Source organism: Mesocricetus auratus, unplaced genomic scaffold (genome assembly GCF_017639785.1).
Source record: "Mesocricetus auratus isolate SY011 unplaced genomic scaffold, BCM_Maur_2.0 Super-Scaffold_100676, whole genome shotgun sequence".
NCBI classification, from domain to species: domain Eukaryota; kingdom Metazoa; phylum Chordata; class Mammalia; order Rodentia; family Cricetidae; genus Mesocricetus; species Mesocricetus auratus.
Window position 1 is genome coordinate 21,093,647 of NW_024429266.1, and position 25,478 is coordinate 21,119,124.

The 25,478-nt window shown below is 46.5% G+C and overlaps 1 protein-coding gene and 1 non-coding gene across 4 annotated transcripts; both read right to left on the bottom strand.

The window, feature by feature from the left end:
- Positions 1-912: 912 nt before the first annotated feature.
- Arhgap30 (Rho GTPase activating protein 30) lies at positions 913-23,961 on the bottom strand. Of its 3 annotated transcripts, none has more exons than XM_040737125.1 (12): positions 23,549-23,961; positions 13,037-13,139; positions 9,892-10,036; positions 8,687-8,769; positions 8,429-8,536; positions 7,259-7,386; positions 6,491-6,665; positions 6,307-6,410; positions 6,150-6,227; positions 5,252-5,641; positions 3,698-3,792; positions 913-3,424 (listed from the first exon to the last, which is right to left on the bottom strand). In XM_040737125.1, exons 1-12 carry the CDS (start codon positions 23,643-23,645, stop codon positions 1,817-1,819), a joined length of 3,114 nt encoding a protein of 1,037 aa, XP_040593059.1. In that variant the 5' UTR covers positions 23,646-23,961; the 3' UTR covers positions 913-1,816. The 3 variants fall into 3 exon arrangements, with proteins under 3 accessions (XP_040593059.1, XP_040593058.1, XP_040593060.1); XM_040737124.1 differs by having other exon boundaries at positions 3,515-3,792; XM_040737126.1 differs by lacking the exon at positions 23,549-23,961 and having other exon boundaries at positions 3,515-3,792; positions 9,892-10,032.
- Positions 17,525-17,654, bottom strand: LOC121137346. The gene has a single exon (XR_005874600.1). It is a non-coding gene; the product is annotated as a small nucleolar RNA SNORA3/SNORA45 family (small nucleolar RNA).
- Positions 23,962-25,478: the final 1,517 nt, after the last annotated feature.

Consider the following 25,478-nt stretch of genomic DNA (forward strand, 5'->3'; position numbering starts at 1 on the left):
AAATAGTACTTCCATCTTGGTGCTAGGCGAAGCCTTTTTAGTTCCACTAAAAGGATGTAGGGGCCGTCTTTAACAAGGGCAATTTGGGACGCCATCTTGGATCAGGGCATTTTTGAGAGGTTTCTAAGTGAACATTGGGATATTTCTGGCCATATGTAGATCTGGGTATATTCCTTTGTACTAGCGTCAGCAATCCCCAAAGACCTCATATCTTCCAGTTTTTCTGAGGCTCATGTGTGACAATTTTGATTACCATTTTTCTCATTTAGGGTATATACCCATAATGGTTCTGGAATAGTGAAGAATAAATAGCTAGAATTCAGACTCTGAAACCATTCAGACACCGATCTTAAATCCACAACTGACATTTTTTTTTGGAGACAGGATCACTATGTAGTTAGTTCTTAACTGTCTTATGTAGATCAGGCTGTCCCTGAAGTCACATGGATTACCACCCCCCACCACCATTACCCCCTACACACACATAAACGTACACACCGACCATGGCCTCTACCTCCTGAGAGCTAGGATTAAAGGACCTGTGCTACCAAGCCCCGGAAACTGCCACTTCCTAACTCTGAGATCTTTGATAAGCATTTTTACTTAATTACATCTTATTTCTCATCTGTAAAATGGAAATACTAATACCAACTTCACCAAATTAAGTGGACTAAATAAATCCAAGGGAAAAGTCTTTATGCACACTCCAATTCCTGGCATTAGATGAACATTATGTAAATACAGGTTTCTCTTCCCCATTTCTTGACCACCACAAACCCAGTTCTACTTTCTAGCTACAGGTTTCCATGACAACTAAGGAAGAAACTCTAAACAAGATACATACTTTTTGGCAAAATTCAAATGTGATACCTTTCCCCCAAATAAATAAATAAGAGTAAGTCTATACACTTATTTCAGTGTCAAACAATCAACTTTATTATCAAACAGTTATCATTGCTAAACGGGGTCTGTAGCCTCCACCTATGCAGAGAAGCAGTGCCAGGGCCGGAGTGATGACCAGACATCCTCTTTTTTGAAATGGGAGGAGGTTATTCTAATGGGAAAAAGAAAGACCAGAGAGATCTGTACAGGACCTCTTCTGCAAAATAATAGAAGACAGAGGATGTCATCTATTTCCTTCAGTGAGTATTGAGGACTTTAAGAGCTTCTTGGACATGTTTCTCCTAATTGAGCTAAAAGGGTCAGGAGACAGCCAAGGATCTGGGAGCAAATCAGGGATGAGCAATTCTTTTTTTTTTCAAGACAGGGTTTTTCTGTGGCTTTGGAGGCTGTCCTGGAACTCACTCTGTAGACCAGGCTGGCCTCGAACTCACAGAGATCCACCTGCCTCTGCCTCCCGAGTGCTGGGATTAAAGTCGTGCGCCACCACCGCCCAGCAGGGATGAGCAATTCTATATCTAGCCCTGTGTTCTTCACATCTACCCTAGGCTTCTATGAGGAGAAGTTCACAGCCTCAGAAGAGGGCAGGAGTTTGGCTGGAATTCCCCCTCTGTATTTAAATTCAAGAAAAAAAAAACGCATAAGTTTCTACCTACCCTATGTTTCATTAATAATCACAACTTCCTGGGTAACAATGCCTTCCTATATTTCTTAAGACTCTGCTAAGAGATAAGTGCTTTGTGTCTAACACAAACTCAAGGTGAACCCACCAAGGCAGTGCCCCCATGGTCAAAACAGGTAGCTGGAGGACCCAAACCTGTGGGACAAAGCACTTCAGCTACTGAGGGTGCAAAGACAGTTAGGCAGGGATTCCAGAGACTGGTGACCATTTCTGGTTCCTCTTGTCCCATCCTAATCACAGCCCTTCTTCTTTCCCACGGTTAGTCTGTGTTTCAAATGCATATGTCTGTCGCTGAGGGGACGTAAGAGGGACAAGAGGCTGAAGCTCTCTAGGTGGCAAACTAAACCGACTCCTAGGCTCAGACCCTTCTGTGCCTTCAGGTGGGAGTTCCAGACAGCTAAGGGGCCGGGAAGAATGGGCAGGAGTCATGCTGAGAGGAGAGGTTCTAGAGTGGAGGCTATAATCACCACCCCCAGTACAAGTCTGGGTTCGTCGAACTCCCTGAGCCTCAGTTCTCTGTCGTTCCCGGGCCAGGGCCACAGCAGCATCAAAGGAAAGACTACCCCCATTCCTCCAAGAAGCACGAGACCCCCAAGCCCTTTCTCCAGGAGTCCCATCAAGCCTACCAGGTCTAGGACACGGGCTTGCAGGTGCTACATGGATCTTACTACACATTGCACTGGGCATCTTGGCAAACTGTGGTTTGGGGGGCACTACAGGAACAGAGCGGACCTGTTGGACCTGAACTAGGGTGGAAGCCAGACGCATGCCTACACCACCAGTTGAACCACAGGGACAAGAATAGAGGTCACATGCCTCAGGACTGAGCTGTTCCTCAGCCTCCATCCCCTCTGGCTCAGATGGCTGTGGAGGGCCTTGTTCCATCTCAAAAGACTGTTCATTGACTTCTGTACTGTCAACCTCCAGGAGCTCTACACCTGACCTGTCAGAGAAGGCCCCCTCTTCCGAGTGCTCACCGACAGCTCTCTTGCCTTCAGTCTCTATATCTATACTTTTTCGTTCCTTGCTGACCTCCCCTCCCTCCCCATCATCTTCTTCTGGACTTCCACTAGCTTCACCATGTCCTTGGTCTTCTCTTGACTTGGTGTCACTATTCCCCCTCAGTCCTTTGATCTCATCCTTTTTGCCTTTCTCGGCCTCTTGTGTGTGTACATCTTCCCAGCTCTCCCCACGAAGCAGGTTTTCCTGGACCGGATGTTCTGGATCCATTCCAGATTCTACAGGGATGTCCTCTCCTTTCTCAGTTCCTTCTTTTCTCCCAATCTCACTTTCCTTCTCGTGTTTATCCTCTTCTCCTCTTGTTTCCTCCATATCCTTAGTCTCTATACTTTCAACCCCCTGACCTTTGGAATTCTCTTCCATGGTCTCTATCTCTTCACCACTGCCTTCTTCAGAACTACCCATCACCTTTTGGCTTATTTCAGCCTCCCCTCCTCCCTCATCAGCCTTTCCGGCTTCCATATCAGTCTCTGGAATTGCCTCTGCATCTTCCCTGTTATCTGATGTGCTTCCAGGTTCAGCCTCCTTGTCCTCTTCAGCTTCCCAGCATACCTGTTTCTCTTCAGCCTGTATTGGAGGTTGTTTCCCACACCTTGCTGCCTCTTCCTCCAGACTCCCTACACCCTCCCAGTTCATGGGTCTAGGTCCCAGAAGGGGACTCAGATCATCATAGGCACTCAAGAAGACTTCTTCCCCATTTTCCTCTTCCACTTCAGGTGTGGGGCCGTCAGAATCGGGGGAACAGCAGCTAGGAGCCAGGACGTACTGTGCATCATCCAGAGACAGATCATCCAGGGGTGGTTCCACAGAGAACTCTTCCACCTGTAGGCATAGCAATGGGTAAGGACCAGGTAGCCCTATCCACTCTCTAAGCTACACACTACCCTCATACCCAGCATGGCTCCTCCTTACCTGAGGCCCAACTCCCAGGAGCTCCTCCAGGTAGCCCATCCCAGGGTCGTCCTCCCCAAGGGAGAAAGCTGCTGCTCCTGCTGCTCCTGAGGCTCCTGCCTTGGTCACTTCCCTAGCCTCTACCCCCACCCACTCAGGCTCTGAGCTGCTCAAGTCCTCTAGGAAGGAGAAGGAATCCTGCACCTCCTGGGACAAGGAGTCTTCCAGGGCAGGGGTCGTGTCTTCTGGGCTTGAGTCAGTCAGGGGGCCTGGGACTGATCTTGCCTCCGACTTCTCATCTGTTGAAGGAAAGGTAGTTCCAGAAATCCAAAAGTCAAGGTCAGCCCCAACCCTTTCTGATATGGGTATTCCTCATAGTCATATGCTAGGGGCCCAACACTCCCAGTACTTAATAGTCACCCTGGTCTAAGAGGATGAGCCAGGTGGACTAACTACTTACAGACCTCTTTATTAATCCTCCCTCAAGGGCCAAGCATTGTGGATTGTTTGTGTATTTCTTTGGTTCTTGGGGATTTTGTTTGTTTGTTTTTCCAGGCAAGGTGTCACTACCCAGCACTACTTGACATGGAACTGACTAGATAAGCCAGGCTGACCTCAACTCACAGAGATCAATCTATCTCTGCCCCCTAAATGTTGAGATAAAGACATGCACCACCAGCACTTGGGAGGCAGAGGCAGGTGGATCTCTGTGAGTTCGAGACCAGCCTGATCTACCGAGCGAGTTCCAGGACAGGCTCCAAGACAATACAGAGAAACCCTGTCTAAAAAAAAAAAAAAAAGACATGCACCACCATGACCCAAGACAATACAGAGAAACCCTGTCTCAAAAAAAAAAAAAAAAAAAAAGACATGCACCACCATGACCAGCTCTAAGATTATATATATTGGTCTTTTGAAACAGGGTTTCTCTGTGTAACTTTGTAACTCAGGCTGGACTCAAACTCACAGAGCTCCGCCTGCCTCTGCTTCTCAGGTGCTGGGATTGAAGGCGTGCGCCACTGCCGCCGCTGCCGCTGCCACCACCACCACCTGGCTTTGTGTTTTATATTTTTATATTGAATTTTTGTATTTTCCCTACAGAATAAAATGTTATAAGGAGAAGTTGGATAGATGGTTTGGTTCATAAAGTGACTGTATGTAAATATGAGGACCTGAGTTTGGTCCCCAGAGTTCCTGTAAAATAACTCTGGGAAAGTTGGTATACTTTCGTAATCCCAGTGCTGAAAAATGGGGACAGGTTGGTCCATGGAGTTAGTTGACCAACCACCCTAGCCTACTTAACAAGTTCCAGGCCAGTGAAAAAAATGTCATAGAAAAAAATGTGGACATCATCTAAGAACAGCATCTAAGGTTGTCCTCTGGTCCCTACATTCATGTGCACACATGGACGTGCAATTCCCTTACACAGAAATACACTCAAAAAATAAAGACAACAGAAATTGAGGCTCTCCTGAACTCGTGGCAGGGTGGGATAGATTTCCAAATATACAGACCCCGACACTAAATCCCTTGTGTATCTGGCACAGACCCCTATTCTTGGGGCAAAGCCTGGCAGAGATACCTTCTCCATTCACTTCATATAACATAATGATATTACCGGATCCCCAGACCCCAAATCTAGGCAGTCAGGGTAAAGGGCTGAAGCCTCTGACCTTCCAAGGCTATGTCCTCAGCAACAGAGCTTCAACCTAAAATTCTAGATCCCCTTCCAGCCCTAGGCGATCTGCAAGTTCTCACCTGGGGGGCCAGGGCCTGGGCTGGGACCTGAGGCAGGGTTTGGCCTGGGATGTAGAGCAGGGCACTCAAGGCCACGGGTAAGCCTGACCAAGGAGACGTTAGAGATGATGTTTGGAGGTACACTGAGGATAGAGGTTATGTGTAGAGGGAGGTTGACGTTGTAGGGGTCTGAGATATGGACACCAGCACAGCGCTCTGCACGACTGCTCCCTGAGACCCGAATAGCTGATCGCCCAGCTCGTGGAGTTCCTGGCTCAGAATTTGCACTGCCCGATGCCTCTAACTCAGGCTCCTGTTCACTCTCTGCTGCTTCCATAGAACTATTCTCCAAGCTCTCAGACACCAGTGAGCTTGGCTGAGAACTGCTGGTTCCTGCCAGTCCCTCGGGCTCTGCAGAAGAGAAACAGGGTCACGTAGTTAGTAGCCTCAGCTCCAAAGGGCGTTGACAGCTCCTAAGTAACGCTCAACAGCTCTGTTTTCTTAGGTTTTAGTGGTAGGATGACTGGAAGGTACCAGACTGAGCTTCCTTTGGCCACTACTGCAAATTATCCATCCTGTCAGCAGGTCAAAGGTCACACATACCTGACCTCTCCATAGATACCATCACTAGCTACCAGTAACGTCTGTGTGTGTGTGTGTGTGTGTGCACGCGCGCGCGCTTATAGCCTCCTACACACATACTCGAGAGTCTCCAAGTACAAATACTCATGAATTTACCCACAGATTAGGCAATAGGCTAATCTATTGTAAAACTTGGTATCTGTCTTCAAGACTGGTATATAATTATTCATTGATTGTTAATTATGGACACAGTTGGCCACATTTGTAGACACACAAGCCTGCATTGTTATGGTCACAGAACGTACACATACACATTACCACTAACACCTGTACTCACCGTCAATGGCCCCAGCTGCAGCACTCAGTGAGTCCATGCTCTTAGCAGGCCGCAGTGTCCCCTTACTGGATTTTTCTTCTAGAAATAGGAATGTACATAGCACCAAGACCTTGCACACCCTCAGCAGAGCCCAATTCCCTCATTATCGCAGACCTACCCCTGTCCTCAGCCCTCAGTGGAAGTTTACGTTTTGTCTCATGGCCAGAGCGACCCAAATTGAAGATAGATCGCCATTTCCTGACCTTCAAAGATCCCTTTCGCCTGTAGATAATGGAGATACAATTAGGAGTGGAGTCTGGGTGATCAGTGCAAGGAAAGCGATGTCCAAAAGGAGGCCTTACTTGTGTTCTGCGATCTCAATGATCGTATGGTAGGGCCGGATCTGTGGAGGTCCATCGCCAGCTTGCAAGATGCTGGGCAAATGGTAGGGAAGAGACCTGGGCATGATATCTTCAGAACTGCCTGATGCCCGGGCCCCTGGAAATGATTTCCACCCACTCTCCAAATCTGCACCAGCTAGGAAAACAAAAAGAATTGACCAGCCAATAACAGAGCCAAGTCCCCAGTCCATCCACCCTCACCAACTACCAAGCTAAGGCTCTTGGAGCTAGACCCTTTTTTTTTTTTTTGGTTTTTCAAGACAGGGTTTCTCTGTATTGTTTTGGAGACTGTCCTGGAACTTGCTCTGTAGACCAGGCTGGCCTTGAACTCACAGAGATCTGCCTGCCTCTGCCTCCCGAGTGCTGGCATTAAAGGCATGTGCCACCAACACCCAGCTTGGAGATAGACCGTCTCTATCCATTTCATAAGGGTATTCTCAAGAATGAAGAGAGCCAGGAGATCCCAAGACATTAGTCTTGGCATCGAAGGTGATGATACAGAGACCAGGCGCTGTGCCTGAATGCTGATAGAAGAGGCCTGCTCAAGCCTCAGCTGTACTGATATTTCTCCAGTGTTCTCTGCATGTGATTATCACATACCTCCCTCTGTGAGAGACACAGTCTTCCTTCCCACAAAATGAGAAAACTGGTCTTAGTCCAAACCATAAAACAACTAAAGCTCACCCCAGCAGAGAGCAGTGGCTGGTAATGGGCAGAAAGGACACTAACCAGAGAGGGAAGCACCCCCAAAGAGCTGGTCCACATGGGTGAGGATGAACTCCACAACAATGGACTGCACACGCACCTCCATGAATGCTGCTGTCCCATTGAAGCCTGAGGCCTCTATGTCCTTAGACCTGCAAATGTGTGGAGTTAGTCCCTCCCAAGTCTCAAAACACTTTCCCATCTAAAGTCTTCTGAAAACACACACACACACACACACACACACACACGAGTTCGTGGATGACAGACAAGGTCTCATTATATAGCTGTGGCTGTAACTGGACTAGAACTATCTGGGTATACACACAAAGATCCACCATGAACTCACAAAGATCCACCTGCCTCTGACTCCTGGGTGCAGGTGTTAAAACCGTGTTACAAAATGCCTAGCCTCTGAAACACTCTATACGCTCTGCTCCTAGTCCTCACTTCCATTTTTACCTCTTAAACCACAGGTATTATTTAAGTTCAAATATCACCTCCCCCAAAAAACCATCTTAGACACCCTCAAATAATCTCTACTTTCTTTTTTGTTTGCTTATTTCTTTTGTTTTTCGACACATGGTTTCTCTGTGTAACATCTCTGGCTGTCCTAGAACTAGCTCTGTGAACCAGGCTGGCCTTAAAGTCACAGAGATCTTTACTTTCTTTCATAGTTGTTATAATTATGAGAATTGTTTATAATTAATAATGCTTTGTGTCACAGTGAGTGATACACAGCCTAGTTCTTGAATAGATCGTGAGATGTTTGCTCAGGAAATGTTTTGCAAAGACCAATATTCTGTCTCCAAAGTCCACAGTACAATGTAAGGAACAAAGGCCTTGCTCTTAAGAAATTCACTTGGTCTCAGAAGGCCCATGTTGATGGACTTTTTTTTTTTTTTTTTTTTTTTTACGAGACAGGGTTTCTCTATATTGCTTTGGAGGCTGTCGGTCCAGCCCGGCCTCGAACTCACAGAGATCCTCCTGCCTCTGCCTCCGGCGTGCTGGGATTAAAGGCGTGCGCCACCACCGCCCAGCGTTGATGGACTTTATAGGACCTGACTACGCTACTGCTGAACCATTCTGTCTTGCTGAGTTGACACGATCCCCACACAACGGCATCCACTTGGATAATATCTTTCTACAACAAGGTAAGTCTCCCAGCAGCTACACACTGCTCACGCACGCACCCACCTCAGCAGGTTGGGGGCCCACACAATCGCCAGATTTCGGGCATGCATGTTGGTTTGGGCACTAAATGAGGCCATGTGGACCAAGTGCCTCATAAGGAACTCCAGCGTCCTGCAGAAACGAAAAAAAGAATCACCTAAAAAACAATAGAGGCAGGGATGGGCTGAGACCTGAAAGCTGAGAGAGACCAGCAAGTCCTGGGCCATAGGTGGGGTGGGAGGGGCAGCGTCTCTGGAATACAGAGGGTGGAACCCCACACACCTGTAGTTTGGGGCAGGGAGTTCTTGAAGCACTTCAAGGATCTTGATCAAGCGTTCTGGCTCTAGCTGTACTGCCACTGCCTCCTAGTTGGGGACAAGGGTATAAGGAGACATTGACTCAGAGATGACCCCCTTGCTCCTCAGAGGTCCAAATTACACTCAGGGACAATCTACAGCTGCGTTCCACAGTGGGCTCACCTAGATCTTCAAGGCATCGTAAAATAGTGGAGACACCTCAGGCTGAGCATGGTAGCACATACCTATGACCCCAGCACTCTGGAGGCAGAGAACAAGGGCTGGGATGCAGCCCAGTGGTAGGGTGCTGCCTAGCATGCACAAGACCATTGGTTTGATCCCCAGAATCACAGAAAGAAAGCTTAGGATCTTCGGGCCCACAAATGACGGCTGAATCTTGTGGATACACTTAATAGTCTGTCTTGTGACCTTGAGCAACTCACTGCAATTCCCCTGCCCCAGTGTCTACTTTGTCTGCTTCAGTGTCCACCTTGGTACAGCTCTGGAACTAGACCCTTGAAAGGTGTCTGGGAAAGTGACCCACCCAAGTTAGTCTGGATGGACTGAGTAGGCGATGGTTGTTATTCAGAGTCTCAGTGTTGTTGCACTCGGTAAAATGCAAGCTCTTTTGGCAAGTAGACAGGATTTTGCTATGTTGCCCAGTCTAGGCTCAAACTCTAGGCTCCAGCAATCCTTCTGCCTCAACCTCCCAAGTAGCTAGCTACAACTTTACTTTAAAAGTATTACTCAAATCAGGACACCATTTTTGTCATATGCTTTCACCTCCGGAGCTGTTTAAGATACAGTTACATTTGACGGAGGGACATTCCTGAAAGTATTTCTGTTATATAACCAGCATTTTGTTCTCTTAAGTGTAGGGAAACTCTGAGGGAGGTGCTTTCCAAGGCTCCCAGCTCTGAGACCTGCCCTCTAGCTCCCAAGCCTCACCGCGGTGCTGCTTGCGGTCTTCAGGGTTAGGGGAAATACACCCTAGGGAGAAGACAAGAGGGACAGGGCTTGGCAGAGGTGGCAGGGCCCTGAAGAGGTCTGGGAAGGAGGGCTCTTCTTCTCAGTGACGCTTTGCTGTCACTCAGGATCACTAGGCTGGCGTATGACACCCATGGGATGTCAAAATTGAAGTGGTGGCCCTTGAACCCTGTCTTCCACCCCTCCCTCTGCCTCTCAACTCACAGCAAATTTGTCATAGAGCCGGTAAGTGAGGAGGGGGTCTGGCAGTTCTCTGAAATAGGCCTTGCACAAGGAAGAGACGCAGTGAATGTCCTGGAGGTAAACGTCCCGCCGAAGATCCGGCTTCCGCTCTGCCTCGAATTCCTGCCTGGGGAGGTGCAGAGTGGTCAGGAGTGGTAAAGGTCAGACAGAGGATGTGCAGGGAGAAGTAGGACCTATGCAGGTCGGCTGCAGGCAGGGTCATGGTCTAACATGTGTGAGACTTGGAAGGAGAATATTGGAATGTACAAATATACACATGTACATAATAATATACATACATACATACATATTCACTGGCCTACTTACATATAATTCCTATGTATGCCAAGAAATATTGCCTGGCATGGTGGCACACACTTTTAATCCCAGCACTTGGGAGGCAGAGGCAGGAGTATCTCTGTGAGTTCAAGACCAGTGTGGTCTACAGAGTGAGTTCCAGGACAGCCTCCAAAACAATACAGAGAAACCGTGTCTCGAAAAACCAAAAAAAAAAAAAAAAAAAAAAAAAAAAAAAAAAAGAAAGAAAGAAAGAAAAAGAAAAAGAAAGAAGAAAAATTAGGAACTTTATATGTGGATATGTAGATGTGAATGTAAAGATGGGTGTAGAGACAGGTAAGTGGATCTGTGCATGACTAACCAGAGATATACGACTAGCAGCAGACAGGTATGTAGGAATTAGTAGTAGACACAGGCAATGGACTTAAACGTGCCTTTCATTTTTTGAGAAAGGGTCCCACTACATAGCTGTGGGTGGCTGGACCAAGTTGACTTCTGACTCACAGAGATCCAGATCCATCTGCCTCTGCCTCCAAAATGCTGGCACCCAAAGCATATGTCACTATGCCTAGCCTGGGTGTGATGCTTAAAACAAACATGGTAAGTCTTAATAGTCTTAATTAGATTAGCCAGCAGTTGCTAAAGTACCAATAACCAAAAGAAGAAGATAGATAAATTGATGATGCAAATTCTCCTGAGAAAGGAGAATTTCCATGAATTTGGGATTAGCCTATGCTATATAATAAATTCAAGACTAGTCTGAGTTTAAGAGTAAGATTGGGAGCCGGGCGTTGGTGGTGCACGCCTTTAATCCCAGCACTCGGGAGGCAGAGGCAGGTGGATCTCTGTGAGTTCGAGGCCAGCCTGGTCTACAGAGTGAGTTCCAGGACAACCTCCAAAGCCACAGAGAAACCCTGTCTCGAAAAACCAAAAAAAAAAAAAAAAAAAAAAAAAAAAAAAAAGAGAGAGAGTAAGATTGGGGGAGAGGGTGGCAGGGAGACACTCAGTTAATAAAGTGCTTGCCCTGTAGGCATAAGGATCTGAGTTTGGATCCCCAGCACCCACAGAAAAAGCCAGACACGGCAGCAGAGCTCAACACTGGGGGAATCCCAGGAGCTTGCTGGCCAGTCTGTCTAGCCAAATCTGAAAGCTGCAAGTTCAGAAGATACACCGTCTCAAACAACAATAATAATGGAGAGGGGACTGGAAAGATGCTCAGTGGCTAAGAGCACTGACTGCTATTGCAAAAGATCTAGGTTCCCTTCCCAGCACCCACATGGTGCCTTACAGCCATTTGTAACTCCAGTTCTGGGCCTCGTCTTGCCTCTGTGGGTGCTAGGCACACACATGATACACAGGCATGCAAGCAGACAAAACAACCATACACACAAAATTAAGATATCTTAATAAAAATGAATTAATTTTAAAAATAAGATGATTGAGGAAAATAAACAGCATTGACTTCTGGCCTCCACACAAATGCGCGTAACCACACAAACATATACAGGCATATGCCACACACAAAAGAAGAAAAGAAAAAGAACGTTTGTCAAAAGACACTATGAATAAAATGAATAAAAGAAGAAGAGGAGGAGGAGAACAACCCACAAACCCCAAATGGGGAGGGGGAAACACTGCTCATCACACATCTGATTAAAATTTAGTACTCAGCCAGACTGTGATGGCACACTTTAATCCCAGCACTCAGGCTGAGGCAGGCAGATCTCTGTGGCCAACCTGGTCTACAGAGTGAATTCATCCAGGATAGCCATGGCTACACAGAGAAACCTGGTCTCAAAAAATCTAATATTCAGAACATATAATCTTATTACAACTCAAAAATATTAATTAAAAGGCTAAAATCTGAATAGGCATTTCCCAAAAGACGTACATGAAAGGTGTTCAACCTCATCTGTAGCTGAGGAAATGCATACATAAATCACAATGACATATCATTACACACCCACCCGGATTGCTACAATCAGAAAGACAGTAATAAAGGTTGGCAGGGCTTTGGAGGAATTGGAACGATCATACATTGCTGGCAGGGATGTAAATGATACAGCTGTTATGGAAAACAGTTTGGCAGTTATTTTAAAAAGTTCAACATGAAGTTACAATACAGTTCAGCCATTCCACTCAGGTATACATTGGCAATAACTGAAAATACAGCCATAAAACTTTTGCACCTAATAACCAAAGGTGGAAACAACCTGAATAGCCATCAACTGGTAAATGGGGGGAGGAGGAGCATGTTATATAGCTATGCTGGAGAATTGTATTCATCTATAGAAAGCAATAAAATACTAGTACATGCCACAGAATGCATGAACCTTGAAAGAACTCAGTGAAGAGCCAGACTTACAAAAACATGTATCATTTGGTTTATATGAGATGTCCAGAACAGACAGATCCATACAGACAGAAAGTCAAGTTAGGTGAAGGGGAAATATAGAGTGTTTTTGGAGAATGGTGCCATGTTCTGGAATTAATGGTGATGGTTGCAGTGTTGTGGATATACTAAAAATTAACTGATGCAAACATTTTTAAATGGTGAATTTTATAGTATGCAAATCATGTATGTGTATGTGTGTATGTGTGTGTGTCTTAAAAACAGACTGTATATGTGGGAATGGAGAAAGTTGTGTGTTCTGGGGGAGTAAGCTTGGGATCCCCACCTTACCCGACTGGACTTTAGGGCCTCTCCCTGGAATAGTACCTAATGTCTGTGCTTCCTTCTCCCACTTCCCCTTACCCCTCCTCCAGCCTTCCCCAGCAGCTTCTACCACGGCTCCCTGCCCACAGAGGCTGTCCGCTCTGTCTGACTCACCGGAGCTTCTGGATGTTAGAGGAGACCCCTGAGAGGCGGTAGATTCCATCCACCACGCCATACTCTTGCACAAACTCTGCACAGCTCCTTAGCACCTGGGGCACTGGGGACACAGATAGGCAGAATAAAGAAAATCTGAAAAGCCAGAGACTGTAAGGGGGTCTGAGAAATGGGAACATCCAGAAAGAGGGGTCACTGAGATTAAGGGCAAAGCTTATGAAATGAAAAAACTCATTAGAAAGGTTCTTATAGGTGATCAGACCCAGCCTACCTATCTATGTATAATATTTTCATCCCATGGTCCTGGAGTCTCAGCATAAACCCCTGTACCAAAGAGGAATTCACTGCTATTCAATGTTAACTTCAGTTCTATCTCTTTTTCAAAGAGTAAAAAATTAAAATTATGTGTGTGTTTGTTCAAAGGAATTTGCATAGTGCTGGTGCCTACAGAGGCCAGAGGCATCAGATATCCCTGTAGCTGGAGTTGTAGGACCTTGTGAGGTGTCCAACATTGGTGCTGGGAACTGAATTTGGATCCTCTGCAAGAGTGGTAAGCAGTTTTAAGCACTGAGCCATTCCTTCAGTCCTACCTCTGTAACAGGCTCTCTTTGGCCACCAATCAGCTCCCAAGTCGTGACACAGAGATTTATTAGCTATGAATGCTCCGCCTTATCTTATGCTCGTCCCACCTCATTACTAAATTTCATGCGTTTCTCTTCATCTACATTTTGTCTTGGGGCTTTTCACGTCTCTTTCATTCTGTATGCCATACTCTGTGTCTGACTAACTGGCCCTGGGTGTCTTTCTCTTTTCCTCCCTTATTCTCTCCTTCTCTCTCTCTTCTCCAACTTATTCTCTCTGTCTACCAGCCCTGTTTGTTCCTCTACTGTCTATCTATTGGCTGTTCAGCTTTTTGCTAGGCCAATCAGGTGTCTTAGGCAGGCAAGGTGAAACAGTAACACATCTTTGCATGTTGAACAAATGCAGCATAAACAAATGTAACATCTTTGCATCATTAAACAAATGCAGCATAAACAAATGCAACACATCTTTACATGGTTAAAAATGCACCAGAAACAAATGTAACACATTGTTGCCCAGTTAAAGTAATAGTCCCTAACACAGTTCTACCTCTGCTTGTTCATTTGTTTGCTTTGCAACAGGGCCTCATCCATCTTGGGCTGGCCTTCACCTTACTATGTAGTTGAGGAAGACCTTGAATTTCTAATCCTCCTGCCTATACTTCGTGAGTGCTGGGATTATAGGTGTGTACCATCACATTCAATTTGTTTGTTCTTGAGAGTCTCACCGAAGCCAGGATAAATTTGTTGTGTAGTTGAAGGTGACTTTGAATTCCTGATTCTCTGCTTCTGCTTCCTGAAAGCTGAGATGATAAGCATGTGTCCTATACTGGCTTTATGTGATACTGGGATCAAACCCAGGGCCTGGGTATGCTAGGCAAGCACTCTGCCAACAAAGCTACATACTCAGTCCCCCTTTTTGTGATATACTCAGTAGTATCTTGTTTATTATATAAGATTTACTCAGAAAATGATGGGCTAGGGTTGTAGAACGACAAACCATTTGCTACAATAACCTTACATTCTGTTTTCACAGTTTATATATATTTAACCTCTTATATATAAACCCAGATGACAGGCAGTGTGTTGGTGGCACACACCTTTAATCCTAGCACTTGGGAGGCAGAGGCAGGTGGATCTCTATGAGTTCGAGGCCAGCCTGGTCTACAGAGCAAGTTCCAGGACAACCTCCAAAGCCACAGAGAAACCCTGTCTCAAAAAAACCAATAAATAAATAAATAAATAAATAAACCTAGATGACAAAACCTTAAAAATTAGTTAGCTTAAAGATAAATAATTAAGCTGGGCATGGTGACTCAAGCCTTTAATCCTAGCACTTGGGAGGCAGAGGCAGGTGGATCTCTGTGAGTTCCAGGCCAACCTGGTTTACAGAGAGAGTTTCAGAACAGCCAGGATTGTTACACAGAAAAACCCTGTCTTGAAACAACCTCCCCAGTTCCCCTCAAAAAAGAAACACACATAAAAGAAAACCACCTCAATGCAACTTTAAATATCACTATCTATATTACAAGAAAATAAACCGGGCAGTGGTGGCACATGCCTTTTGTCCCAGCATTTGGGAGGCAGAGGCAGGTGGATCTCTGTGAGTTTGAGGCCAGCCTGATCTACAGAGCAAGTTCCAAAGCTACACAGAGAAAATCGGTCTCAAAAAACAAAACAAAAAAAAGAAGAAGAAAATAAAAATAAAATTATTAGGCCAAATCACAACATAAAATGGAGATGATAAACTATATTTATTCGTTTGTCTGTTTTGTTTTTCAAAACAGAGTTTCCCTGTGTAGCCCTGGCCTCCTGAGGGCGGAAATTAAAGGTATGTGTCACCATTGCCCAGCTAAATAAATGGTATCTCGTTAATAGTTGTGTGTGTGTGTGTGTGTGTGTGTGTGTGTTTACAGAGGTATCCCAGGATCCCTGAAGGGCTGGAATTACAGGCAGTTGTGAGCTGCCCAACATGAGTGCTGGGAACCAAACTTGGTCCTCTGCAAGAGTAGTATGTGTTCTTAACGACTGAGTCATCCTTCCAGCCTTGCATTCAGCTTTCAATGCTATAGTTATGGGAAGAATAGATCTCAACTTTGGAACTGAAACTTCTCTTTGTCATCAGCTGTCACCCCAGAATTTTTAAAGGGGCAGCAATTTTCTGGGGCCGGGGAGGCAGAGTAAAAGACTGGTTCCAATATTGTGTTTATGTAACACTCCACCAGCTGTGATAAAAAGAACCCTGGTTATCCCAACTGAAACAGAGCCCAGCTGAAGGCGGCTACTTGAGGCGCTTTCTTTGGTAAGAAAGCTTGCAGTTATGTATAACACTGGAAAGTACTATGCCTGATCACACCGTCAGGCATAGGAAGAGAGAACTGATTTCCACAAGTTGTCCTTTGACCTCTGCATGCCCTTCATGGCACCTGTGTGCCCACACTGTATACACAAAAAATAAACAGTTTTTTAGCAGGGCAGCGGTGGCGCACGCCTTGAATCCCAGCACTTAGGAGGCAGAGACAGGCAGATCTCTGTAAATTCGAGACCAGTCTGGCTTACTGAGAGTGTTCCAGGACAGGCAAGGCTACACAGAGAAACCCTGTCTCGAAAAACCCAAAAAAAATCTCTGTATTGTTTTGGAGGCTGTCGGTCCAGCCCAGCCTTGAACTCACAGAGATCCGTTTGCCTCTGCCTCCCCAGTGCTGGGATTAAAGGCGTGTGCCACCACCGCTCGGCCAAAAAAACTTTTTTAAGTGCAAAAACTCGTATTATCTCTCCCAATCTTAGGCCACCACTGTGGTGCTAGATTAATCCCCTTAAAGATAATATCATGGTATTTCTCATATTATCTTGATGTAGTATCAACTGTGATACAGTCTCAAAAACAAGTATTGAATTCCATAGAGAAAGTCCTGCAGCCAGGTGGTGATGGCTCATGCCTTAAATCACAGCACTCAGGAGGCAGAGGCTGGCAGATCTCCCTGAGTTCAAGGCCAGCCTGGTCTACAGAGCTAGTTGCAGGACAGCCAAGGCTACACAAAGAAACTCTGCCTTGAAGAAAAAAAAAGAAAGAAAAAAAAAAAGTCACGCAGCCAAAGATAGCTGTGAATGTAACCTAAGTTAAAATTATAAACTGACACCCTTTCTGCACTTTAAATCCTAGGCTACGCCGGGCGTTGGTGGCGCACGCCTTTAATCCCAGCACTGGGGAGGCAGAGGCAGGCAGATCTCTGTGAGTTTGAGACCAGCCTGGACTACCAAGCGAGTTCCAGGACAGCCTCCAAAGCCACAGAGAAACCCTGTCTCGAAAAACCAAAAAAAAAAAAAAATCCTAGGCTACATAAACACCCACCCAGCCTACCCTACCCAAATACACATTGCTTATCTTACAGATACAGAATAAAATATGAGCTCCTCAGTCTGAAATATAAGACCTTCACAAACCAGGTCCAGACAAAGTCTATAACTAAGCCAAGCCCTTTGCCAGTCCATAAAGTCCATAAGCAAGCTTGGGTACCATTATTCATTGATGTGGCTTGGATATACTTTTACTCTCAAAGGTTCACGCCCTGGAAGCCTGGTTCCAATGTGGTGATGTTGAGATGGAAAACAGTTAAGGAAACACCCAGTGAATGATAATTAGAGAATGGGGCTCTCTCCTCATGAATAAATTGTTACTGTCTCTTGGATTTTGTGGGGGTTTGGCTATTTTTTTAAAAGATTTATTTATTTATTGTGAATATAATACCTTGCCTCCATGTATGCCTGCAAGCCAGAAGAGGTCACCAGATCTCATATATAGTAGTGAGCCACCAGCTAGTTGCTGGGAATTGAACTCAGGACCTCTGGAAGAGCTCTTAACCTCTGAGCCATCTCTTGAGCCTTTGGCTTTTTTTTTTTTTTTAATGCACGTCACTATCCTGGTGACTGACCGTGCCAGAAAGTCCACAGCCAGTGAATAAGGTCAGCAGTTATTCTTCGAGGACTCTAGCACACTAAGACAACAACCAATACCTGAATGTGACTCTAGCCTCGGACGCTTTTTTTTTTTAACTGTATGCATGTTCTTGTCCATTGAGACATGGTCTTTATTACTAGTTCAGGCTAGCCTTTGAAGACGCTCCTATACTCCTCAAGTACTGAGATTACAAACATGTGCCAGCAAGCTTACAGTGCTACACCTCTTTGGGTTGGAGTGGGTCTTGTGTGACTGGATCAGAGGGTGGGTTATCACAAGCAATGCCACCCCATACTCCTGGTCCCTTCTGTATGCAGAAGGTTCTCGTTCCACCTCACCATATTGTAACATATCCAGGGGTCCCTTACCAGGATGCCAACATATGCTCTCTGAAACCCCAGTCACTACAGTCATGAGCAAAAATCAACTCTTCATAGTTTCTCCATTCAAGGTATTTTGCTGGAGCAGAACAAATCTGACTAAGGCACTTGCTTTATTCTCCTGTCTGGAAATACCTTCCCCTCCAATTGCCTGGTAAACTACTGCTCAAAGCATCTCAAGCATTACCTCCTAGCTGGGTAAAGTAGCACATGCCTGTAGTCCTAGCTCCTTGGGAGGCTGAGGCAGGAGAATTACTTGAGCCTTGGAATTCAGGGCCAACTACAACATAATGAGACCATCCTAAAAAATAAAATAAAAATAAAAAAACAGGGGCTAGAGAGATGGCTCAGAGGTTAAGAGCACCGACTGTTCTTCCAGAGGTCCTGAATTCAATTCCCAGCAACCACATGGTGGCTCACAACCATCCATAATGAGATCTGGTGCCCTCTTCTGGTGTGCAGGCATACATGGAGGCAGGATGCTGTATTCATAATAAATAAATAAATAATAAACAACCTAAACAAGAGCTCAGCAGTCAAGAGTGCTTCCCTGGAAAGCAAGAGGACTGGGGTTCAGATCCCCAGAACCCATGTGAATTCATGTAAATGCATTCCAGCATTCCATGCCATTCCAGGCTCACAAGGTAGAGACAGGAGATGCCCCAGAGCAATCAGGCTGGAGATATTAGCCATCTTGGTTGGCAAACTGGGTTTGATTGAGAGACACTGCCAAAAATAATGTGGTTGAGAGCAATGGAGTATGATCCCAAATATCAACCTCAAATTACCACACACATGTACACACACACACACACACACACACACACACACACACACACGGGGAGAATAAGACAAAAATATATTTAAAAGATCACTATTGGTCCTCCTGAACCTTTTTTTTTAATTTATTTATTTTTTGAGACTGGGTTTCTCTGTAGCTCTGGAACTAGCTCTTGTAGACCAGGCTGGCCTTGAACTCACAGAGATCCACCTTCCTCTGCCTCCCGAGTGTTGGGATTAAAGATGTGCACCACCAACGCCTGGCAAGTCCTGAACCCTTTTCATATATCTGTATTACAGTTCCCATAGTCCTTTGCTCACCTCAACATTTTTTAAAGATGTATTTAATTTGTATGTGTATATGCGTAATCCTGTATGTGTACCATGTGCATGCAGGCACCTGAGAATTCCAGAAGAGGGCGTCAGATTAAGGTGGAAGTGGAGTTACAGGCAGATGTGAGCTACACTATGTGGGTGCTGACAACTAACCCCAGGTCCTCTGCAAGAACAACAAATGCTCTCAACTATTGAACCATCTCTCCAGGCCCAGTATTATAGTACTTACCACACTTTATTGTAAGTGGTTGTACCTACACCTCCCGACAAATGGCACTCTCTTGTTAGAGAATCGTATCCCTCACTGTGGTGAAACATGAAGTATTCAAATATTCGTTAGAATTTACACAATGAATCGATTCAGAATTCGGTGAGAATCACCGAAGTCCCTTAGAGATTTGATAAAGGGCATTACCTTTGACAAAACACTTAGTCCTATTGACGGGAACTCACCAGTGAAATTCCTCGCCTATGTCAGTGTCAGGGAAAGCTGTGTTTCTTCTCAGCTACCTATTTTTTGTTCCCTAAAAGCCTTGTGAGTTTCATATGACCTTAACTGCTGTGCAGTTCAAGGCCCACCCCTAGCAGCCACATAGAACTATCTGATAAGCATTTCTGGGTCCTATTCTTGATTTCTCTTCAATCCAGTTTTCTTAGTTATTTATTTGTTCATTGTGTTGGGTATCAGAAGTCACCCCAAGATTTTTGTTTGCTGTTTTGTTTTGTTTTGTTGTTTTGTTTTGAGACAGGGTTTCTTTGTATAACAGTCCTGGCTATCCAGTCACTCTGTGGACCAGGCTAGCCTCAAACTCACAGAGATCCACCTGCCTTCCCAAGCTCTTTGTGGAGCAAATACAGCAGAAAACCAGGGTAAACCATATAGATAATGATCCCACCAAACACCGGTTTTCATTTCCTGTGACCTGGTTTTCAGATTCTTTGCATTTTTGCTCATAACCAGACTTGAGTAGGACAACAAAAGGAAAATGGAAGGTAAAAAGTCTTTTTTTTGGGGGGGGGTTATGAGACAGGGTTTCTCTGTATTGTTTTGGAGGCTGCCGGTCCAGCCTGGCCTCGAACTCACAGAGATCCGCCTGCCTCTGCCTCCCGAGTGCTGGGATTAAAAGGTAAAAAGTCTTAAGGAAGTCCTTCTTAACACATGCACACCCTTACAATGAGGGACCTTCGAAGTTTGTACAATGTCCCTGGAGTGAACGGTTCCTAAATCACTCTGGTGTCAGCCTTGTGGATTATGGTTCATGCCTTTATAACCTGCTCCTGTCTTTCCATGGTCCCCCAGTCCTTGGTTCTCTGCCCTGAATGCAGAGATGAGGCAGTCCTCCTTGTTGACGCTGCTGCTCTGCCATTGCGTGCCTACTGCTGTGTCAATGCAGAGGTGAGGCAGTCCTCCTTGTTGAAGCTGCTGCTCTGCCATTGCGTGCCTACTGCTGTGTCAATTTTCCCCACCACATTTACTCTGCTGATTCATAAATAGTCTGCTGGCGGAGACTCGTTATTGCACACTTGTAGTCCCAGCACTCAGAGCTACATAGCAAGACCATATCTCAAAATAAAATAAACAAATGCCAATATCCCACCTTCATCTAAACTCCCAGGTTTAATATAAGCCAGGTTTTCCCTGCCCTGGTCTTTCCAGCTGGTTTTGAGCCTCGTTAGCAGGTCTTTACGGAGACGGAAGACCTTAAGGAGCCTGAGCCATAAAGGAAATGGGCTGAGAGATAAGAGGGTCAGAGAGATGGTGGAACTGCAGGTAGGAACCAGAGAAATGAAGTCAGAGATGCAATCTAGAGACAAGAGTGGAGTGATGGCGTCACCATGATGTGAAGGATGTGGGTGGAGTCAAAGAAGAAGGACCTACAGTGAATCAGAAACTGAAGCAAGGGATCAAAGTATATGTAGGGCTTAGGGGAAAGAAAAGATCCATGTTGGGGATGAGGTCTGAAGTCGAGCAAGGGCATAAAGATGGAGAAAACCAAGATGATCAGGTGAGGGAGGGTGTATCAGTTCATCAGAGCGGATGACCTCTCTGGCCTGGGCCTTCATTTTCTTGCTGGGTCCTGGGATATGGAGAGAAGCTGTCATCAGCCAGCCCCACGTATCCCCAACACTTTCCACCTCTCTATACCAGGATGCTTTGTGAAAGGGTAATGGTATCGAAGATCCATCTCTCAAGCCTAGGGCTCAGGTGAAGTTCTGGCAAGGGACAGAAGGTATTTCTCAACTGCTCTGGGATTCACCTGCAATGAGGAGCCACTGGCCTTTCATTATCCCTGGATGTCTAGAGAGAATCCCTTCACCTGCTGGGAATGGTGGGTCTGGTAATCACAGAAGGGGAGTCTGGGCTGTCTGTAGCTGATGGCAGTCACAGGAAAGGGCTGAACCAGGATAAGGAGGCCAAACTGAGGGCTTGCCAGGAGCTACAAGAACATCATTCCCAATTAAGTCATATGGTTCTCTGTCAAGAATCATTATCTAGTGCTGACTAGATGGCTCATCACTTAAGAGAATTGACTGTTCTTCCAGAGCACCCACCCACACAGCAGCTAATACTTGTAACTCCAGTTCCAATGAGAATCCGATGCCCTCTTCTGGCCTCCATGGGCACTGCACACACATGGAACACAGACATTCCCACAGGCAAAACACTCATGCATAGAAAATAAAAATAATAAATCTCAAAAATTTTTTTGATCATTTAGTGCTGCTGAGATGGCTTGGAGGGTAAAAGATGCTTGCCACCAAGCCCTAAAGCCTCATGGGACCCACATGGTAGAAAGAAAAAACGTGCTTCCAAAAGTTGTCATCTGACTTCTACATATGCACCATGGTACATGTGCCCCCCCATACACACACTATTAGTAATAATAATAAATATGGCCTGCCAGACAGTGGTGGTGCACACCTTTAATCCCAGCACTCAGGAAGCAGAGGCAGGCGGATCTCCATGATTTGAGGCCAGCCTGGTCTACACAGCAAGTTTCAGGACGGCCAGGGCTGCACAGAGAAACTCTGTCTCAAAACACAACAACAAAATATGGCCTGTTAGGTGGCATAGTGGTTAAAGGAACTTGCCACCAAACCTGATGACTTGAGTTTGATCTCTGGGACCCACATGATGAAGGAGAAAACAGATTCCCTCAAGCCATCCTCTGACCTTCACACCTGCGCTGGGACTAGTGTGCCCTTCCCCAACATGCCTACAAAAGATGTAGATAAATGGTGCGATAGTTTTTTGTTTTAAAGAATCCTTATTGAGAGTGGAATGGTTATAAAGGAGCCAGGCTTGCTCAGTGAGAAGAGGAAGGCCCAGAACACTCTTTCTTGGGGCCTGGGATTTCCCTTAATGGAGGCTGGTAGGGATGGGGCCCTCTGATGGGAGAAAAGGGGAAGGAGGTGTCTGGGGACACAAGGGCGGGGCTAAGAGCAGGAAATGAGCTGGGAACCACCATCACCCTCCAGTGCAGGCACCACAACCAGAGAAGGGGACAAAGAGGAAATGACAGATTGGGGTGGGGTGGGGTGGGGGGGCAGAATCATGCCCTTTTTTTGTAAGTCACTCAGTGCTGACAACAAGCTGGGCAGTGTAGTCCAGATAGCTCAGGGTCAAATCAAATTAAGACATGGTTCTGAATGCGTGCTGGGCAGAGTGGGGAGCCAGGGCTGACTTCCAAGCCCACTGCAAAGTAAGCCAGGGAAGGAACTGAGGAAGCTCCACACCCCAATATCGCAGCTTCTACTCCCAACTTCAAACCAGGGCTTGAGCTAACTCCTTCACTTTCCCTGTGCTCCCCACATTGGCAACTTCTCCCCTTGCCTTCTACCGCAAACCTGATTCTTCTTTGCAAGGGACCTAAAGAAGAGAGCCCCTCCTTCCCCCACACCCTCCTGTGACCCAGCCAAGGTGCGGAAGGCCCAGGTCCTCATCCTTTGGTGCTCTTCTCCAGTTAGTATGTCTCCCTGCTCTCTCCCCAAGCTATATCCTCAGGCCCGCTGGGCCCATTCCCTCCTATGTCTCCATTTATTCTCCTACCAACGATCCCTTCCCTGCTCTTCTGACACAGGATCTCCATTCCCACCCTCTGTCCCTGTCTTTATCCCCTAACCTGATTCATTCGCATCTCTAGACTTTCCAAAGTCACCATCCCCCTCTCAGCCACCTGTCCCCTGACTATTACAGAGGCCAGCTGCTCTGCCTTCACTGAGTTGGAGTTCGCATCCTGGCCCTCTCAGCCACCTGTCCCCTAACTATTACAGAGGCCAGCGGCTGCCTTCACTGACTCACATTTCCTGTCTTGCCTGTGCACAGGTTTCACGGACGGTGATCCTGGGCCACTGGGCCCTAGAAGCTGATTCTGCCCAACAGACCAAATCAAGCTGGAGAAGACAAGCGTGGTGACTTCGTGGCAGTCCGGTCACCCACCCACCAGCTGCCCCCTGCTCCAGTTAGCCTCCTTACCGTCCTGGCCTGAGTGCTGCAGATGCTCCTGTAAGTCACACCCAAACACTCGCTCCTTGGAGTAACCCTTCTTCTTTCCTTTCTGCCGAGACTTCATGGCCAGAGCCCCAGGGATCTGGCCCCGACAGCTCTGTCCCCCCAAGACCTTTGACCTACCAGTCCCCCATGGAATCCCAGTCAGTAGTTGGGTTTGGCCCAACCCCAGAGGGGCAGGGCTCCAAACTGGAGGTGGACGGTGGCCTGGGCAACAGACAGTAGCACTTGCCTCTGGGGTCCCCAGGGCCACACGGAAGTGGATATAGAAGAGGAAGCTACCAGAACCCTGGCATGAAGCTGTGTCTCGTGGCCAAGCAGAGCACTAGCCCTTCTCGCCCTGTGCAGCTCTAGGGGGGCCGGAAGCTGTGCAGCTCCTCAAACCCGCTTCCTGTTAGAGCATCTCTGCAACCACAGGGCCTGGGGTGGGGGAGGTAGCTGACATTCACATCCTCATCATGGCTGGGACTCCATCCATTGGTCACAAAGGGAGGTGATGTCAGAACGCTTGGGTGGAGTAATGGTGCCTGGGGTGTGAGCAGGTGGCTGGCATTTCTAGAGACCAAAATTCTTGGGTGGGACAGAGACCTGCGGCTTGCCGGTGAGCAAGGCAAGAAAGTAGCGTGCAGAATATACTCAGGATGGAGGATGGCCATCTTTTGTCAAGCCACATTACGTCACCGAACCTTAGTTGCCATACCTTTGAAAATGAGGACACAGACCAACTGGCCTTTGAGTTTCAGTTTCTTTGTCTGTAAAAGGGTACATGGCTGTCCCGCTCACACAGCTGCTGGAAGTTTCCATTACAGTCAAATTTGAAACACTTTGCAAACGAAGGCACTGGCTTCCCCTAAAGGAGGTCATGCTTACCCTCTCCTACCTGAGGGCACTCAGAAATGGCTAAAAGTATTTTGAAAGCTATTTGCTTCCTTCTCAGCTGCAAGTATCTGGGTCCTCACTCTGCCTGGGAGCAAAGAAAGAATGACACAGAGACTGCGTGGCATTGGTGACTTACCCAGTTCAAGGGGCAAGACAGGAGTCAGACGGAAAAGGTTTTATCTGTTTATTTAAAAACAGAATATCATTTTATATACAAATTTACATATATTTACATGAAATATACACACTAGGACCCCAGATCCTCAGGGTCCACAAGTCCTGGGTTGGTTGGGGACAGCATGAGAGCCTCTCCTTTAGACCAGATTGCAGGACACACAAGGTTTGGATACCAAGTCTCAGTACTCAGACTGAGTAGGTTTTGGCAGGCTAAAGAAAACAAACTCCTAACCCCAGGCCCCACACATAGAAAGTGCCAGAAGAGCCCCAAATTAATGATTCGGAAAACCCTGGGGAAAGGAGCTATTGTCACCCTCACCCTCAGCAGCTGTTTCTCCTCACCTGAATGTCCACTGTCCCTCGCTACCCTCTGCCCTCTACACAACTGAACCAGGGCCCTTGACACCAAGTCCCAGCTCCGTGAAGGCACAAAGAACTGCAGACACAACTAGGGGCGGGTTTGCAGACCATGGGAGCCAAGCACCCAGTCTCTCTCCTCCTCTCCCAGTGTTTATACCTCACAGCACTGGTTCCAGACTCCTCCAGCTGTCAGCTTCCTCTGCAGAGCCTCTTTGGGTGAAGGTGCCCTAGGAGGAGAACTTTCCAGAACCATGGGAATTAGCCCCTGCTGGGGGGTCTGCTAAACAGTTGGGCTGGCCTCGCTTACACAAGCCCAGTAAAAAGCATACATATAAATCGAAAAGGGTTTTTTTGTTTGTTTGTTTGTTTGTTTGTTTGCTTGTTAAGTTTCTTTTTCTTGGCCAGGCATTGGTGGTACATATCTTTAATCCCAGCACTCGGGAGGCAGAGGCAGGCAGATCTCTGTGAGTTCGAGGCCAGC

Excerpts from the sequence above, each read along its gene's own strand:
- Arhgap30 (XM_040737124.1), bottom strand. The coding sequence starts at position 23,645 with ATGAAGTCTCGGCAGAAAGGAAAGAAGAAGGGTTACTCCAAGGAGCGA. Across the intron at positions 7,387-8,428 it reads TGGGCCCCCAACCTGCTGAG|GTCTAAGGACATAGAGGCCT; the intron begins GTGGGTGCGTGC and ends ACACATTTGCAG. Across the intron at positions 3,793-5,251 it reads CCCAGGCCCTGGCCCCCCAG|ATGAGAAGTCGGAGGCAAGA; the intron begins GTGAGAACTTGC and ends TTCCTTCAACAG.